General features: G+C 44.1%; 1 protein-coding gene across 1 annotated transcript in view; it reads left to right on the forward strand.

Annotated features, from left to right (window-relative positions):
* The window catches only part of DCC (DCC netrin 1 receptor), a gene marked incomplete at both ends in the record, with an annotated part of 255054 nt that extends 237779 nt beyond the window's left edge, over nt 1-17275 (forward strand). Inside the window, 6 exons of the mRNA XM_080362678.1 lie at nt 202-431; nt 1148-1264; nt 3564-3719; nt 9000-9212; nt 15694-15836; nt 17186-17275. Coding sequence (XP_080218804.1) covers nt 202-431; nt 1148-1264; nt 3564-3719; nt 9000-9212; nt 15694-15836; nt 17186-17275 — 949 coding nt within the window. The remainder of the gene's footprint in view (nt 1-201; nt 432-1147; nt 1265-3563; nt 3720-8999; nt 9213-15693; nt 15837-17185) is intronic.
* Between the last annotated feature and the right edge of the window lie 2433 nt (nt 17276-19708).

The following is a 19708-nucleotide window of genomic DNA, read 5'->3' on the forward strand; positions in this document are numbered from 1 at the left end:
CAATTTCTACATCAACTGGTGCAAAAAATGACCGGGAAAAACTCCAGAAGCCAAAGGACCACACTGATAACTTCTGTCCTTTGAAGGACACAACCTCAGAGGTTCCTTGGATGGACACCAACAAGAAGACATCAACCTTTTGGTCTTATGAAGGGGGAAAATATTGATATGTGAGAGTTTTAATCTTCTTTTTCACTGCAGGAAACGCGCGACCCACAGCGCCGGGAAAAGGAAGGGCAGCCAGAAGGACCTGAGACCCCCGGACCTGTGGATCCACCATGAGGAGATGGAAATGAAGAACATGGAGAAGCCAGCGGGCTCGGAGCCCGCGGGGAGGGACTCCCCAATGCAGAGTTGCCAGGACATCACCCCCAGTAGCCACAGCCAGTCGGAAACGCAACTGGGGAGCAAGAGCACCCCCCAACCCACCGGTGGGTTTTACGGGGCGATTCGAGGAAATTAGAACCATAGAACCATCCATTGGGTTGGGTTGAGTTGGGAGGGACTTTGATAGATCATCTAGAATCCTCCATTGGGTTGGTTTGGGAGTTGGGTCGGGTTGGGTTGGGTTGGGAGGGGCTTGGATAAATCATCTAGAGTCATCCAGTGGGTTGGGTCTTTCCATGCAAATCTTTTATATGTTAAAATATATGTGTTTGCTTGGGCACATCAGAGATGAATATTCTGATTTAATACGTATTCTTTAGAATATTTGAATACTTTAGATATCCTGTACTTATGTGTCTAAATTAGAGCATCCATATTTCAACACCTAAACAGAATTTTTGTAGCCACCAGGACGTTTTTGAATTGGTTTGGACATCAGGCAGTGTATCTCAGTTCTCATCTAGATGGGCTGATTATGATCCAGGACCAAATACAAGAAGATCCAGACGCATCTTTAATTTGCCATCATTTCTAATAGAAAACCAAGATGGAAGAGCCACCCTGAATCACCTGACAATCAGGACAAGGGACTTTGTTTTCAAGATCATTTGAGAGACAAAGGGGATGCGATATCTTAATTCCATTGGAGAAGAATGCAAACGATCATTTTATTCAGCAAAGGCAGCCCAAGGAGTCATTGCAGGTGGTGATATTTAATGATGGGTTAAAATAACCGAATTGTTGCGTTGTTTTTGCCCAGGTCCCGAGCCGGAGGACGTTGGCAGCAGCATGTCCACATTGGAGCGCTCGCTCGCCGCCCGTCGTGCCACCCGCGCCAAGCTTATGATCCCCATGGATTCCCAACCAACCAACCCCCGTGAGTGCCACCGCCGGCCCCGTATGATCTTTCCAATTGGATCTAGTTACGGCTCAAGAACGTAGATAGCGTGAGCAACGCGTTCTTCATCTAAAAACTAAATACAAAAAGATGCGAGGGCTTCACAAGCCATGTTCTCCTCTTAGGGACATGGGTTAGTGCCAGAGTTGGGTTGTGGTTGGACTCAATGATCCTGAGCGTCTCTTCCAACCGAAATGATTCTATAATTCTATGATTCGATGCCTGTAGTTGCAGGGTATGAAGAGGAAGGATAGGGAAGACCCAACAGATCAATACCCGGCTGTGGGGCTGGTGTCACCGGCAGAATTTTGGTCATGGGGCGGCTACGTGGCACTTGATCTGCTAACAACAAATGGGATGCACCTGTTTGAAAAGGGGAACATGATCCTGGGGCAGGAATTAGCAGGACTTATCTAGAGGGCTTTAAATTAGATTGGAAGGGCCATGGGGAGGATTGTCTGGAACGTGACGGGTGGGATGATCAGGTTGAGCGTCAATAGGAGAGAATCAAGGGGAAGGGCAACAAGGTGGACAACCCGGTGGGATCTGTTGCAAACCACCCAAGCAGGACAAAGAAGCAGATGAAATATTTTGCAGATAGAAAGCCAAGTACATGAGGAGAAAAGATCCTTTTAACGGATGCTCAATTTTAGTGTTTATCACGGAGCAAATTTCATAGTCGAGGTGAATCTTCTTCACAGCACAATTCCCACACGCGGCTGCTTTGTGTCAGTTCATTAAAAGCCAAGTTAACATTGTTCTACAGCTTATGGATAAACATTCTCTTCAACATATTTAGTCTTGTCAGTCCATTTTGACAATTGATGCCCTCTTGTCTCTTTATTTATATTTTCAACAGCCTAAACCTCGTCTACAGCGACAATGTATTACGACTATTTGAAATAATTAAACTCAGATTTAGTAAAGTCTTATTTGTGAATTATGCTGAATATATTTCTTACCCCAGAAAACAGAACTGAGGCTGAGTCAGGTTAGATGCTTTAATTAATTCACCTCCTTTTACCTAATACTGAAATAAATAGTCAGCAGTGAGCGATTAAATAGATTGAAGAAGCAACATCGTCATTCCAAAGTGAAAAACACATACTGGTAATTGTTAAATAATAAATCTGGAAGAATTCAGGCTCGTCTCCATAATCAGGATTTACTGGTTGTGAGAACAAATCCCCTCCAAAATGCGCCTTTGCCTATGGAGGCGGAAGAAGCATAAACCTGATGAATTTGATAAGGTTTTTGTGATATCTTCGATGGCTCTAACGCTGCTAAAATGTGGGCGGTCGCAAAAACTACAGCAGTTTTAAAGCAGAGTATTTAGGGAGAAAATTAACTGAGAAAGTCTTTGCATTTCTCTTTTCGGTGTCTTAGTCTATCAATATTAAGTGTAAATTCAATTGTTGACAGGCTATGACAGAACAGATTTGTTGTCATATCTGCTCAAAATTGCAAAGATTTATTGAAAATGTTTAACGTCGCCTTTTCTCCGGTTTCTCGACAATAGAATATTGCAATGAATAGTAATCCCGTGTTATTTTAAGGTGCCTACACCCTAAAAAGAAATGAAGGAATGGACTTTGAAAAAGAAGTTGTTGCTTAATAGGATTCAATAAAGAGCGATATTTTTCACTGGAGCAGCAATGTTATAAATATTGTCAATAGAAATGTCTTATACAGACAAAACGAGGTGGCTGAGTAGTAGAAATAGATGCATTGAACCCAGACAAATCTGAAGCTCAAATCACCCCGGGTTACATTTCGTCATGAGGGTTTTTTCACCTCCAAATAAATGGTCCTTGCACCGTCACGGCCATGGGCACGTAGCCCAATTGCCACTCTGTACAAGGGCTGTAGTAGGAGCTACAAGTAATTGTAATTACTATCTGAAATCTCACAGCGCTGTTTAGAATTCGTGTGTGAAAGGCGCTAGATAAGCCAACCCTTATCATCAACGAGCCAAAAATTGTTGAGCAAAACTTGAAGGAGAGTTTCCAAATTGACGATTGGGTTGAAAAGAAAGGAGAGAACTCCCAGGAAAGCCTGAAGTCATCACACCATGATCCTGGTTTGCAAATCAAAGCGCTTCACTTAAATCCAACTCAAGAACTCAACGTCAACTCTACACATTTAGCTACCGCTTTGCTGGCCCAACCACCCCATAAAATAGCTGGACCAGAGACGAAAAGCTATTTAATTTTAGATCCATCGCAGACTGCGCTCGCATTTGTCCAGTCTTAACCTCTTTCTCTCTCTTTCCTTGTAGCTGTGGTCAGCGCCATTCCGGTGCCAACGCTGGAAAGTGCCCAGTACCCCGGGATCCTGCCATCCCCGACCTGCGGGTACCCGCACCCCCAGTTCACCCTGCGGCCGGTGCCGTTCCCGACCCTCTCCGTGGACAGGACCTTTGGAGCCGCCAGAAGTCAGTCCAGCCGTTTTCTCCTTCTTTTCGCTATTCGAGTATCAGTCATTTCACTGCGTTTTCATTTATTTTGTTTTACTGATAAGGATATTCAAAAAAAAAGCAGCTCCAAGAGCTCTTGTTCATCCCAAGGCAGAATGTAGCATCATCGCTCATTAAAATCTTCCCCGATAGCACTTACACAACCTCTCCACTCAGTGTCTTCCCAAGTTCAGCTGCTAGAAACATTTTCTTCAGTATCTAACTTGCTGAAATTTAAGCCAATTGTTTCTTGATTCGATTACAGCATGCACAGAGAGCAGTTTATTATTTTCTTCCTTCTGCAGTTCCTTTTATCCTTTGAATACTGTTATCCCGTCTCACATCGCTCGTCTCTTCTCTGGAACGAGCTCTATATTCATATTTGCTCCTCTGCAGTAATAGATTTGTGGTTTGTGTGTTCCCAGAACTATGCTTCACCTTATCGTGATCTGGGGAAAGTGCAGGAGCCTCCAGCTTCACCTTCACAACTCGTGAGCCTCTGCCGCACCATCTGTTCTTTGTTCAAGCCTAACGAGCGTGCTCTGGCACATTAATTATAGTTGGAGTGCTCGTATTTTCTTCTCATTCTCCCTTCACTCTACTGCATATCGAGCCTGAGTTATTGACAGATGAATGTCAATCTGCTATGCGGATTTTTTGCACGTCACCGTCTCTGCTGCCGTTTCCATCTTGAAACGCCTGATTCTTCCTCCTGTTTGCTTGTTGCTTTCAGACAGGTCCTTGGGGACCGATGATTGAAATCTAGAGGTGCGATTGTAGGTAAAAAGTGGGTTCGGGTGTCCTCGTCATCACCCCAATGCTTCTTTTCAGTGTGGTTGCTGAGGTCCTTTCAAAGCGAGATGGCGGTTTCCTCTGGAGAGCCTCGCCGGCATCATCAGGTTTTCATCTGCTGCTTAAATTAATACCAAATGCACCAGAAATGCTGCGCACAGAAAGAAAATAGATTCAGTTTCTTACTTAGACTTTGAGGAAATAAAAGTCCAATTAACCACCCCGTGCCTGATCATGGAGGTGGAAGGAAGAAATGAAATTGAAGCCTGAATATTTGCTCAACTTGCTCATCAACGACATGAGCATCTTCGGTCCTCACATCCAAAATCTGGCCTTGAAAATGAATGTTTCCCCAGTTCTGCTGATGCTTCAGAGATACAGACAGGCTGGTAAACACCATATGGAATATTTCATGTAACTATGCGTTCCAAACCCCAAATCACACATCCCTGATGCATCAGATCTACAAGAATCAGGAGATGAGATTTTGGAAATCCTATTGGTTCCAAATCTATGGGTTTTCTCAGGTCTTTGAAGCGCGATAACCTTGAGAGTTGAACAGAAGATTGTGAATAATACACAAAAGTTTCTTCGAGAAGCCTGAATACAAACCAGCTTTAATTATTCACAAGACCTGATGGGCCTTGAAAAAGCTCAAGCTGTGAAGAGTTCCGATCATTTGGGCAATTTCCCATTAAATAATTCAGAAGCGGTGGACATAGCTTTGTTTGGATAACGGCTATTGAGGATTATTGAGGTCTGGGTCACTGAGACTTGTGTGTTATTTCCAAGATTATCTAAACCCATTACAATGTGCAATGACAATTGCAACAGTACTCTGTGGCAAATTGACTCCCAAAGCTCCCAGATGATACAAAATACCTCCAAATGTTATATTCTCTTTTCTTTTTCTTCTCCTCTTCTCTTTTCTAGCCACGGTACCGCCTCACCGAGCATCCTATTGATCGCCATGTAGAAATCCCTGAATAAATCATAGGCCAGGCCATTAGCAAAGGTGTTGCTGCCGTAGTGACGATGCTCCAGCACCTTCTTCTGGTTCCCAAGGCCCTTTTCTCATGGACTTGAAGGTTTGGAGTGTTGCGACTTGTCTTTACGAGCAACTTTGTGCTCAAGAGGAAACTGAAGGAAATGGAGAGTCGGGTCACAGTAAACTTACAATAAATATGCTAAAAAAATCACTTCTTCTGCTATAATAATATCCAGAGATCCCAACAGCGATGAGGCCCTGGTTTGGCAGCATTGTACATGTTTATAGTCTTGATCACATTATATTTACATCCTGTATAGGTTTAAAAATACGTAGAAAGTCATTAGCAGATACGGAATAAAATGTGAAGTCTCCACCTACCATCACGTACTCGGAAATGTTATTAACTCTTGGTTTCAATCCGTATTGATTTTTCATCACCTCAGGCTGTGGCAGAGCCAATAGCAACCAATCCAAGTGGGAATATTTCCCCTTCTCAACGGAAGATACACGATGTAAAAATACGTTCAGAGACCTCAATTCATTCATCTGCTTAACAGCATTGTACCAACCAACGATTCTGCAAAAGCAAAGGGCAGATCAAAAGACTTGATATCAACTATTTATTCTTCTGCTTGGTGAGCAGCATCCATGGCTGTTGAAGTTCAAAGCAACCTTATTCTCAACGTTCCTTGCATGTAGAATGAGTCCATCCTTCAATAAACTATCCATCTCTCTTCCTGCAGGCACTTGTGTGAATTGCAGATTGATGGTTCTCGTTACGTTTGCAAGCGTGCGCGCTTCTTATTTTACAAAATAAAGTCTCCTCTGCGTGAAGCACCTTCATTAGACCACTTACTTTCGATATTTAAACCCAACTCTAGCTTCTAATTTTAATAGAGCCATCGCAGCTTTCTCTTCAGTAATAGTTGGAGGGTAACCTGGTATCTTTTATATGTGGGTCTCCACATTTTACAGCTAAATCTATAAGATAAAATGTACACATATGGTAACGCAGTAATTTAAGATAAAGCCTTTTAACGCGGAGACTATTACGCTGATAAAGCTTTGTTATCTGGGAGTACCGCTGCGGAAAATACCAAGAAGGTATTTGATGGCGAGGAGCAGCGTCTGGTTTATTTGCTTCTCTGAGCAGGTCAAGAGCCTCCCAAAAGAACTGTCCTTGGCCTCCATAGGAAGTTCAGACTTTGATGAACATTTTGAGGTGAAAAGCATAAAGATATTATCACAAATCCTTTATCACCAAGGATTTGCCGCAGGAAGCGTTGTCACCTCAGATATGTACCCCTACAAGACTCACATACTGTTTTGCATCTTCCTTGAGCAGGAGAAGGTGAAGGGAGAGAAGAACCCAACACCCATGGGAGCCCAGAGCTGTGACACCTTGAACGTGTGGGCAATGAAAAGAGCTATAAACTATGGATTAAGTGACCTTTGAAGGTCCCTTCCAACCCAAACTATTCTATGATTCTATCATTCGTGCTCTACCCTGTTACAAATAACCTCAATATCTCTGACTTCTTTAAGATGAACATTAGCCCTCAGAGGAGAAAAGAGGCATCTGCTGAGCAAAGAGGGAAACAAAAGAGCAGAGCGAGGGTAATAGCGTGATAATGCAAAGAGCCTTGAAGGGGAATGCAACAAAATGAGCCCCCGTCAAGCAAACTTCTACAAAATGTAGATGATTTTGACCTTGGACTGCTCCTGTTGTTGGGTTCCTGTCCGTGGTGTTCACTATTGCCCTGGCTGTCTGCCACACTGCCATAGGAACAAGCAATGGGGCTGTGGAAACAAGGAGAAACCCTCATTTCCATTTTTCAAAACTGCTTTGCCACTTAGTAGGTTGCAATTACTTATATACTTTGACATTAATTATAACAAAATGCCTTGAGAGTTGACTTGGCGGCGTAATTGCACGTTATGTGCACGGCGAGTTGTGGTTGTTGCGGGAGGCTTGGAAGGAAAAGCGGATCTCTGGAGCATTTGGGGTCCCAGTATAATAACTAATCCTGAGCGCTGTGTGTCAGGAAGGTTGTTTTCTTCAGTAAAAGGTTGAGTTTTCCTCGATTTCAGGTTCCCGCATGATTAACTGTTGTGCTGTGAGTCATCCCGCCTGGATACTGTGGAGACACCAGCCAACGCCAACACGCTCAGATTAAATAAGTGCTTGTTGTGATCCGACTCTTTATTAACTGCTTTGCTTCCTTCCACTCTTCTCCTTCCTTATTTAACGTGAGACCTTGTGCGTGCTCTCACCAAGAGGAGAATTTTTGGCGAGAGGTGGGACAAGGGCCGGGAGATGCCACAGGCTCAAGCACTTGGGATTCAGGGCTTGGAAAATATGAGCTGGTGTTTCCAATCCAATTGTCGTAGACTCATAGAATCATTGAGGTTGGAAGAGACCCTTGAAATCAAGTCCAACTGTTAAGCCAACCCCAGCACTAAACCACGTCCCTAAGAGCCTCATCTACGCTTAACTACATCCCTAAGAACCTTCTTGCTGCTCTCTGGAAAGCACCACTGCAGACTTAGACTTACTAGTCCTTGTAATTAATTCTTAACTAGTACAGCTTGTCCTGAATAGGCGTAATGGTCAGGAAGAGACTGGAAAGATTTTAAACATTTTAAAGCTTTAAAGCTTGTTGTTTATTCCAAGTACAATTCCCTTACAAGAAGAAAATCATCTGTTTTCTCTGGAATTCTCCTTTCTGTCTTTAATAAAGACAACGCTGTGGACCAACCCATCCTGAAAGCTCCTGTACAGTCATCGTCACGTTAAAATGTATAGTTTATGGGTTTCTAGGGGGCTTTTCTCTTTGTCTCAACCTTTGTTTTCCTCACTACTACATTTTCTTCTGGTTTCTGATGTGGAAAGTCCATGCCAGGGGTTGATCCCCAAAGCATTTTTAAGAAACACTGCAGAACACAGGGAAACCATCACCTATATATATATAGTGGTTGACATGGAACGTTGAAGTCTCTGAAGAACCGACTTGGAATATAAAACAACCCACACCGGCATACTCAACGTTACCTCTGTCTCAAGGGAAAACAATCTTGGTGATTGGTTATGTGGAAATTAATTAAGTCCTTTTTAATGTCACGAGCTTTTCTCCACTGTGACTAGAACAGCTCCGTCACCATGGAGTTGTAGCTTGTTCCAATCTCCGCGTGATGTATTTAGGTGTTTATTGATTTTTAATACTTAAAAGCACATAGCGAAGAGAGAAGGAGGTAAAGGTATCATTCTTTTTGCTTTTAAATGTATTTTTAAGGAATATATCTTGAGATTCAAATGGCGTACGGCCACATCTGGGCTTTTATTTGCCTGCCGATAACTTGAATGAACTGTTCCCATGTTTTCGGAGCGTGGATGCTCACGCTGCCCCTCCTGTTGCAAATGACCATCAAACACATAGTATTTTGATGGTGTTTTGAATCGGGATCATTCCTTGCAGCTGTCACGGAAGGGCCGGCGCCGCAGCAGCCGTCCCTGCTCCCGCAGACGCAGCCCGAGCACCCGAGCGGCGAGGACGCCCCGAGCAGAACCATCCCCACCGCCTGCGTGCGGCCCACGCACCCCCTGCGCAGCTTCGCCAACCCCTTGCTACCTCCGCCCATGAGTGCAATAGAACCCAAAGTCCCTTACACGCCGCTTCTGTCTCAAACAGGTAAGAGCGACGCGGGGGGGAAAAAAAGCCTTCGATTCGGGGAAAAACATATCAAACATTTACCAGACTGGAAAAGCCCGTTGGGAGTAACTAACCCAGGCTTGTTCCCCATCCCTACAAAGCCAACTGAAGGGTCTTGGTTTCAGATGGACTGTTGAAAGGAGCAATCCACACATTTGTAAAGAAACATTCTCCCTAACGCGGATATTTTCCCATTTCTACATATAAACTTCTTTTAGTTTGTAACTTTTAGCTGTTGTATTTCAGGTAGCGCACAAAACAAACTTTAACCAAGCAGGACGCTCCATGATGGAAACAACCACCTTTTCAATGCTATTTAAAGCCGTAACGCAGCAAAACGATACGGGAAGCAACGATTGGCACAAACAATAGTCGGCTCTTTGGCAACTTCAATTTGGTGGTAGCAACTTGGGCGAGATCAGCCCAAACCTGAAGAAATATCTGCAAGTGCAAAGCGGATGTATACAATTTTATACTAATAATCCAATCTTTCATTCTGGTAGTCCGGAATAAAAATTCAGTAGCGTAAAACAAGTGATAAAAATATATTAAATGAGATGGCGAATTAATTGCTTGGTCTCGTTTCTAGTCTCCAGTTACGCTACAGCAACTTGAGCCGATGCCAAGCGCTTGAGTCTCATTTCAAGGCTTGGTAATGAAAGGACTATTTGTGGATGCTGAAAAAGAACTGACTGTGATCCACTCCAATGTGCAAACTGCTTAAGGATTAAATAGCAAGCGTGCAAGGAGCAGGAAGATAGTTATTCTATAGAATATAAGTGCTGTTGAATGAAGTGACGGGCTGGTCTCTGGCTTAGATTAAATGGCTTATGGCAGAGCAAGAGGGGTCGGGGCCTCTCCAGCTCATTGCTGGGGTTGTTTCCCAAGCGGCACCATTTCTAAAAAGCTGGTTTCAAGCATCACCCTTGGACGAAATGAGAACATTTCCATAGCTGGGATCTGCTTTGGTTGCAGGTTAGTATCTCCTTTAGTTTGAGTAATCTCCAGTTTGGCTCAGAAAACCTTCGAGAACTCAGCTTTTTCCTGCTTTCCAAGCATCATTTTCTTGCCATACAGCGTATGTTGGGTCGATGTTTGCAACCACAACATCGCTGCGTTTTTACTGGAAGCACCTGCCATCCATCAGCAAGTAATCCGCTTGCTGACAGCAGCCAGAAGTAGATAAATCCTTATTTATTGGAGAACCGCTTTTGCCAAATAGCGCTGCTGAATTATTTTTGATATATAGTGGAGCCCATTCATCTTGATGTAGTGCTGCGTTTTACTTTATGAGGATCCAGCTCCCCTTGTTTTGCTCTCCTGAGTAAACCTAATTACCTCGAAAGGGCTCTTTGTTCTGAAAGTCAATCAGAGTTTGCATTTTAACCATCATAATTAGGAGATGAGGTAAAGAGCGAGGGCATCAGGGCACGTTACTCATCTTCCTAAAGAATCCCATCATCCTGAGAAAGAAAATAGGCTTTTTTGGGGGATAAGTAATCTTCTTGGACAATGTGTAGGACTGTGTTATTTGGCAAAAGTTGATGGCAATAATCTGCCATAAAGCAATGGAAATAAATAAATACTAAAGCAATGAAAGAATCTGTTGTGCCGGACCCTGTACTTGCCCTCCGAGTCACCACCCAGACTGATGTTGCATTTACCAACGTCTTTGGAAATGTTCATTCTATCTCCCATTTTTCTTCTGGCATTTTTACCCGCCCTTTGTGATAAATCAACAAGGCAATAAGCAATAGACTCGCCAGCACTTAAACCACTTTAAGTAGCCTTTGCTTTGCTGCCCCGTTTGTTCAATCGCCAATGGACCAACCCTGCAGAATTCAGAAGGGGCGAAAGCGACTGGGAGCTGCAGAGATTGATCCAAAGATTTACAGCAAAGACTTTCAATATCTGAATGATATAGAGATTATAACCCTGGAGCGGATGGCCAACGCTGGCCCTCATACCATATTAGTAGCAAAATCAATGTTAGGATCGTGCCCAGTGAGTTTGTCATGGCTTTGATTGAACTGATGCTAAAAGGAGGTATCTCCTCTAATATTTTCTCTAGATCTATAGTAGCATTCTAATGAGCTGGTCAGCTCTATCGTATGGGTCATAAAGAAGATATACAGCCATCATTATTCAATTGCGGGGGATTCTGCCATGAATAAATGTGCTTTCACCTTTTCAGCGCCCTTGTCCTGCTGACCACGCTGGTTTGGATGCAGGCCAGGATCCCATTGGCCTTCTTGGCCACCTGGGTACACTGGTGGCTCCTGTTGAGCTTCCTGGCCATTAGTCCCCCCAGGTCCCTTTCTGCCTGGCTGCTCTCCAGCCACTCTGTGCCCAGCCTGGAGCTGCAGGGGGTTGTTGTGGCCAAAGGGCAGGACGCACCACTTGGCCTTGTTGAACTTCATCCCATTGGAATGGGCCCATTTTTCCAGCAAAATCCTCTTTTTGGAGTGTCTCTAGTGTCCTGTCTGTTACAATATATATGTATCAAAAGATTAAGAATTGGTCCTAGATCCAGATCTTGAGGAAGTCCACCTTCTCCTCTAGTTTTTTGCACTAAGCACCATTTCTTGCTGTCTCTCCATAAACCAGCTCCTTCCAATTCTTGCATTCATCTCCATTTTCTCTGCTTTTAGCTCTTTTTTTCCATGTCTCCATTTTGCCTCATCACCCAGAGCACCTGTAACAGCTGAACCACGTTGGTCTTCAGGTTTGACACAGACCTCAGATCCCTTGAGTGGTAACACAGCATTTTTGGGGCCGTTTCTGAGTTTTCAGCTGTCTGTGCTTTGGAAACGCGAAACAGCAGAAACCCTGAGCCCTCCCCCTGAAACGAGTTGTCCTCACCTGGTTGAGTACATCATCTCATGTCCCCGTTGACACATCTCAACAGAACATAATGCGAAGGAGCTCTCCCGAAGCATCACCATCGAGAAGATGGATGCTCTGTTGGTTTTACTTGGTGTCCATCATCATAACGTACAACTTAGATTTAGAAAATTGCTTTTTTAGGGCTTGACGTGGGGTCGCGCTGATGTGCGCATCTCCTGACATCCCAAGGATGGTTCGGTATAGGCCTCGGAGAAGCGGCGGTCGCTGGGATTTGCGCCTGGTAGCCATTTATTATCTCACTAATGAAGTGTTTAATAACCCTCCTGAGAAAATGAAACTTCTCAATGGTAAATCCATGCTTTGGCCGCCCCGAGTTGCACCGGATTGGGGTTGTTTAACCCTCTTGCGGCCCCACTTCCAAGGTTTCCTCTGTTTTCTCCTTGCGATGCTCCCGTTGAGCTGGAGAACGTTAGAAACCAAAGTGCTTTTCATTTAATTAGCTACTCGTTTGCATGAATCAGTTTACTTAGCGTGTCAACCTTCTGCGTCCAGAGTTCTCTTTGAGAGGCTTGCTCGTGCTCTTTAACGTTGTCCTTTGTGGGAAGAGGGCTCGAGTCTTGTACTAATTACGCATTAACGGGCATTCCCTTGGAAAAGGTCACCGCTGTAAGACGTAGCAAAGAACTCGAAATACGCAGCGATGTGCAAGGAGAAGTTACCCAGGTTCATTTTAGTGACGAGCATCACGATTTGCCTGTTGCTTTTGGGAGCTAAAGGGCAAAAAGATGCACAAGCTGATCTTGCTAATCATCATGCTGGCTTCTCATTAGCAATATCCAGGAGGGAACATCTCTCTTTGAGCTGAAAAGTGGATCTGTAAGTCCCGATTACTACAATTAATGAGTTACACATGAGAAATGAGATTTTTACCACGGGATTTAAGGGATTACAATAGCGACTTATTCCGCATTTCCCATGAGCTCCTCCCCACCGTCTCAAATATTGACTTCTCCATAAGCCTATGAATGTCGCACTTGTAAAATGAAGAATAAATGGGTCCATTAGATAACAAATAATCATCACAGATGCAATTTTCTGTGGCAGTTGTATCTTATTATTTATTCTTCATGTCACAATGATGTCCCAGGACGAATTCCCTGGGCGGGGAATGGGGTAAATCTCTTTTTCCAGGGCTCCTGGAACTGAACGATGCCACAGCTACAGGTTATTTCTTTGCTGCGGGTGTTTTCAAAGCATTGAGGTCAAAATAAAAGCATGTTGAGAAGCTCCAGGCCGTGCACCAGGCACCTGAGGGTTAATTTGTTCCTTCATCGCTTTCTATTTGAGAATCGGCTCTTGCGTTTCTCAGCGCGTAACTGGTGGGTGCACGTTTCAAGCATCAATCTGTGCATCTGCCACACACACTTGTGTGGAAATAAGCTGGTTTATGAAGAAATGGAAGTTGAAAGCGCTTCCTTTTTTAAATAAAATGAACGATTTGAATGTGCAGCGCTTAGGAGATGGAATCTTTGGGAATAGCTCTATCTTCTCCCCTTACTCTGAGATACCGGGAAGTCTGGCGGCCCAGTTATTAAATAAGGCTTTAAGCGATTAAAGCGGGGCTGGAAGAGTGAGTGTATCTCTGCAGTGATCTCTTTTAGTTTGTATGGAGCTTTCACACGTTCATAGCTCGAGCTAAAGCGGAGTTATCTGCGATTCTCAGCCCGACAGGAATGGCGTTTGTGAGTCTCCCTCTCTGCCCCCGTCTTGCAGCTCTTTGCTTTTGATGAACAGGCTGTTGGCAGCGGGATTTCGGGAGGGATTTTGTTCGCTCGTCTGCTCCGTTGTGTTTTCACTACTTTAATTAAAAATAGAAACGCGATTCTTTGAAATAGCAGGAAATTAATCTGCAGCTCTCGTCTCCCGGAGCTGGAGGGATACGGAGAGCTGTCATGACCACGGTGATTTGGTGGGATTTGGGGAGCGAGAGCCGGGGCTGCGCCAGCTGCCAACTACGCTGGAGTTGTTTTCCAGGCTCAGGAGCTTTGCTTTCGTGAGCTGTTAATGATCTATAAGAAACGAGAGGTAATCGAGTGGGAGTCTGGTGCTGAAGCAAACAAATAGGTGTTCAAAATTGAGGTTCACAAAGAGGTGGTTCAGTTCTGAGTGGAAACTGGGTGGGTTTGCGGTCCAAGACGTGGATATTGGAGCCCGTGTGTGCCTCACATGGATGGAGACGTCTCCCATGTGGATGGAGACATCTCCCGTGTGAATAGAGACATCTAGGCAGATGGAGACATGTCCCATATCTTCCATGTGGATGGAGACATCTCCCGCATGGATGGAGACATCTCCCGTATGGATGGAGAATCCTCCCACATAGATGGAGTCATATCCCACATGGATGGCGACATCTCCCATGTGGTTGGAGACATCTCCCATGCGGATGGAGATATCTCTCACGTGGATGGAGACTTCTCCCACATGGATGGAGTCATATCCCATGTGGATGGAGACATCTTCCATGTGGATGGAGATATCTCCCATGCGGATGGAGACATCTCCCGTGTGGATGGAGACATCTCCAGTGCGGATGTAGACATCTCTCACATGGATGGAGACATCTCCCGTGTGGATGGAGACATCTCCAATGCAGATGGAGACATTTCTCACATGGATGGAGTCATATCCCATGTGGATGGAGACATCTTCCATGTGGATGGAGATTTCTCCCACGTGGATGGAGACATCTCCCACATGGATGGCGACATCTCCCATGTAGATGGAGACATCTCCCACGTGGATGGAGACATCTCCCATGTGGATGGAGACATCTCCCATGCTCCTGGTCACTCCACAACACAACCTCTATTATGATACACATTTTCATAACAGAAAAAAGGCAGGGAACTTGCTGCAGGTTGTAGTGGAAGAGATATATATAGAAAAAGCTATTTTCTTATAATTCATCATCTTGGTTTCAAGGGGAGTCAAATGAGCAGAACAAAAATTGTGCCCACGTCCCAATGACGTGATCTCAGTTTGGCTCTGTAGGGCAATTTTAATGTTAAGCCTATCCTGGTGGTGTTAAAAATGGACGTTTTGTGCGCCTCTATTCCAGCTGCATCTCCAGCACCTTGTGCTGAGTGGAGGCAGATCGCCCAAAATGAAAGTGTTATTATTTGATGGTTTAAATCATTAGAAGAGAACAAAAATAGAGGAGAACCGTGGAAATGAAGGGCCATTCCCCCAGCCTGGCCACTGCTCTTCGGTCTCATTTTGTCCTTTAAACTCAACATCAAACTCAACATTAAACTCAATATCAAACTCAACATCAAACTGGCCAGGCAGGGGCCTTTGTATCTTCCTTGGAGTGTCTTGTTCAGAGGTATTTTTCCCAGGAAAAGTTAATTTTCTGTGTGAAAACTTTAGGTTTTTGCAAAAGAGCAAAAAAGTCACATCAACAAATAGAGCAGAGCTCATGAAGTAGAATTGAAGAGCGTTCAGAACGTGTTTGTATTGTCTCTGATGCTCCTCCAGGAAGAAATCATGTCGTCGCAATCCCCCCTTTCCTACCTGCAGCTTCTTAATGCCCTTTTCTTTCTTCTTCCAGGGCCTAACCTCCCCAAGGCTCAGGTTAAAACAGCGTCCCTCGGCTTGGCCGGGAAAGCCAGGTCACCTTTGCTGCCCGTCTCGGTCCCCACGGCCCCGGAGGTGACAGAAGAAGGTCACAAACAACCGGAGGATTCCACCAACGTAAGGACCTCATCACCTCATCCCCATCAAGTTCTGTTCTCTAGTCCAATTTCCACGTTAATCTTTTCGCTAAGGTATCACTGAGCTGCTGTTAGAAAGCTCGTCCGAAGTTCTGAGAGGCGGTGGAAACTTTTCCGTTGACTTTAATGGACTTTGGGGTGTGTGGTATAGGGGGAAAAGCACTTAAATTCTGGTAATATCCTCCACGGGACAACTCGCACAACCTCTCCTGAGGTATTTGGAGGAGAGAAAGAAGGGGTGAGAAGTGCGATAAGGGGAGAAAAATAACTTTAGCAGGGAAAATGAGTGTATAGTAATACCAGATAATGGTGAGAAAAGGAACATTGAGGGAGGAGATAAGTGAAACTGAAAAGATGGTGAAATTAGAATAATCTCTTTGCTTCCATTAAGACTGTGTGAGAGAAAGGTCTCACGTGGTTCAGAAGATGAAAGAGTATGAAAGAAAAGGAATGAGGGAAGAAAAAAAGGCAATATATTAAATACATGTTGTATATCACCTTGTATATCACCTCTTTTCATCTACTCGCACAGGAGAATTCTTTGCAGTGATTTGTCCAACACCTTGTTAGGGAATCCTTTTACATTTTCAACCTAAAGGGAAAGAAGAAGGATTTGACGTGGGTATGGAGGGTTTGGTTTGCTGCCTGATGAACACAGGACAGCAGTGTTTGATTCCTGCTTTGTCATATAGAAAATATATATATACACTTCTGCATATAGTCGCAGAAGGATTCTCAGGTTTTACTGGGATATTTGGCAATGTAAAGTGCCTTATTTTATCCCAGCACAGCATTTCGCTCCCAGGAGCGACGTTGCTCTAGCTCCACAACTGTGAGGACAATTATAGACAACAAACTCATTGTTTGGTCAGAATTTGGGGAGAAAGGGTAAAATTGGGGGATTTTGTTTGTTTTTTGAGCTTGACTCAGAGCCTGATGTGTTTAGATGAGCTTTGGATGTCTCCCTTGGGTGCTAAAAATATTTTCATAGTGCACACATGCAGCATAAGGGATAGAGCTGGGAAATGACTTGGGGAAGGGTCATTAACATTTAAATTGCTCTAGTGTGGTCACTCCTGGTTTTCAGCTCATGTGTTGAGGTTTTGCGATCCAGCCTGTAGGCATCAACCCATCCTTGCATGCCCTGGGCTCTGAGCGACCTGATCTAGGGGAAGATGCCCCTGCTCATGTCAAGGAGGTGGGACTAGATGGTTGGACCTTCTAACCCAAACCATTCGATGATTCTTTATCCCGGTGGGAGGAGCCCAGGAGGTGCTGTTGGGGTTCCGTTCCCATCCCGCTTATCCGTGTGTGTTTGTTGACTCGCAGGTTTACGAGCAGGACGATCTAAGCGAACAGATGGCCAGTTTGGAGGGGCTAATGAAGCAACTCAACGCTATCACAGGCTCAGCCTTCTAACGGCTCTTGATGAAGCGCTAATTATCCCGGAACATTGCAGCATACCAGCATTTCACACATCCCACCCCCGGAAAATCATCTTGTTGCCGGTACAACACCTTCAGTGCAAGGAAGATTCTTAAAGGAATGCTTAAAAAACAAAAGTAAGAAGAAAAAGGAAAGAATAATAATGGAAATGTTACGGAACTGTAGATCTGGCATCTCAAGTGATGGAAACGGGTCGAGGCGAATGGCTTCATCACCGCGGAGTCGTAGCGATGCCACCGGGTTGCTCGTTTTGATCTCCTAGTCTTCGTAGAGCTCAAGTTGTCATGATTAACTCATGGTTTGCTCCGTAGAGGTTTGTAGCTCTTTGTCTAGGTCTAGTCTTACCTCACACAAGTCTGTGTTTAAGCACAGACCGTGCCGCTAATGAGAAAGTGTTGTAGGTCACTCGTTTAGGATTGGGTTTTTTTAAATACGTAATTACTGACTACAAAAACACCCGTTATTATCACATCGCCACACCAAAAATGTGCGACTTCTCCCAACAGCACAAAATGAAAAGGCAAATTCCCCATTCCTTTTGTCAGCCGTCGCTCATCTCGCACGATGATGCCAAGAGGACATAATGTGCGGTTTGGTCCGACACGACGAGCTTCAGCTCGTAATAAACCACGTCTGCCCATGGTGGCCGATAAATTAATTAGGAAGGGTTTTCTACAAGGATAATATTTCCTGGTTGCGATGGACGCCGCAGACCATCTTGAGGGATCCCCTCGCGCTTTAGCGGCGCGGCGCCGTGTTTATTGACAGCGATAACTGGCTGAATTGCCTAAATTTTGTGTGTGCACACGCTTTATTGCTAAATTTTCGGTGGCATTCAGCGGTAATCCCTGTTTATGCAGCTGAATCACCACTGGGGACCTGATTTGCATGTTTATCAGTTAGGAGGCTGCGAAACCCAATAAGAGAGTTGCAGATGAATTATTCCATTCAGCTCTGCCTTTGATTTCAAGCTTGAGTGGGTCATAATTTTAGAAGAGCATGGAAGGGATAGGATCTTTACAACCTAATAGCTCCTTTTATTAGGTGGGTAATTATATGTGAATCTCCGAATAAAATATTTGGAGTAAAATGGCGCTGCAACAGAAGTAATAATTCAGATTATTTTCTATGGCCCCGTGCTGGAAAGGAAATCGGATGTCAAGGAGGAATTCAAATGCTTCATTAGGAACTCTAGTGCGCTTGTGAAAATGCTCCTTTAAAAATGCCTTGTTATTCAATTTACTAAGATTTTAATGGAATATTTCTCCAGAGTAAGGAAATTTTGCTTGCGTGGGAGGCTGAGCTTTCAATTTCTAAAGATTTGTAACCAAAAACCTCTCCTTAAAATAAAACACACCGATCTTTCCCCATGAAAACCCAGCTCAGCTGGTAGACCCGGTAGAATCACGACCTCCATTTTAGCTCCAAGAAAGAAGGTTTTAATGCAGCTTTTCAACATCTCCTCGGCTTTATTTGCAGAGATTGAAATAGGAATAGAAGGTCAAATGTGTCTTCTCGCTTAGCATTTATGAAATATCTCCCACCCTGGATTTGCAGCGGGAGAACAGAAACCACCCCCAGGACTTCCAAAGAGCAGCTCTGCACCTTTTTAATGTCAGAATACTAATCTGGGACTAAGTAAGTAAGAAGCTCAGCCTTTCTTCTGCCCTTCAAAGTATTTCTAGTTTCAGGTTCAGCTCGTTTAAATTAATAAGGCCAAGTTGACACCGAACCGAGTCCCCATTTCCACGGGGACGGACAATTCTCTCCATTTGGCTGTTGTCCTTGGAGACGTTCCCAACCTTAATTTGAGGATGATTTTAGTGCGATTCCAAACTAATTAGTAAGTGGGCATTTTATATTTTTGCTGTATGGGTGAACCACATAACTTGCAAAACTCCAAACGAGTTTTTAGCACAAAACTTGCTCGTTAGATTTTGCCGACACTCTGTTTATTTGCGGTGAGCTCGGCTGAGAACGTCTTAGGATTTTTGGCCAATTCAGACTATTTGTAGCTCATGACCGTCTCAACCATGGACACTCTCAGACAAATATAATGAGCTTGTGAGGTTTGATGTTACATGGAAGGGCATTAATTAATCCATACAACGGCGCTGCCATAAACAAAAAGGGGATTTTTTTATTGTTTTTCCCTTCTTTTTTTCACTCCAAGACCTAAAATTGGAGCAACATCAATCCCTGAGCTTCTTATTTTAGGAGCTTTGCCTTTCGCTTATTTACAGGAGCATCTTTTCATGACCCCTTCTCTTTCCAATGTGGTGTGGGTAGAATGCTGCACATCTGGCTTGGATCCCTCCTTGACATCTTTAAAGAATATATTACTTTTTAAAACACTTCTCCAAAGCTTCTGCACATGTTTACAGCCCCTTCTCACTCGCTTTGACA

Source organism: Nesoenas mayeri (genome assembly GCF_963082525.1).
Source record: "Nesoenas mayeri genome assembly, chromosome: Z".
In the NCBI taxonomy this organism is placed as follows: domain Eukaryota; kingdom Metazoa; phylum Chordata; class Aves; order Columbiformes; family Columbidae; genus Nesoenas; species Nesoenas mayeri.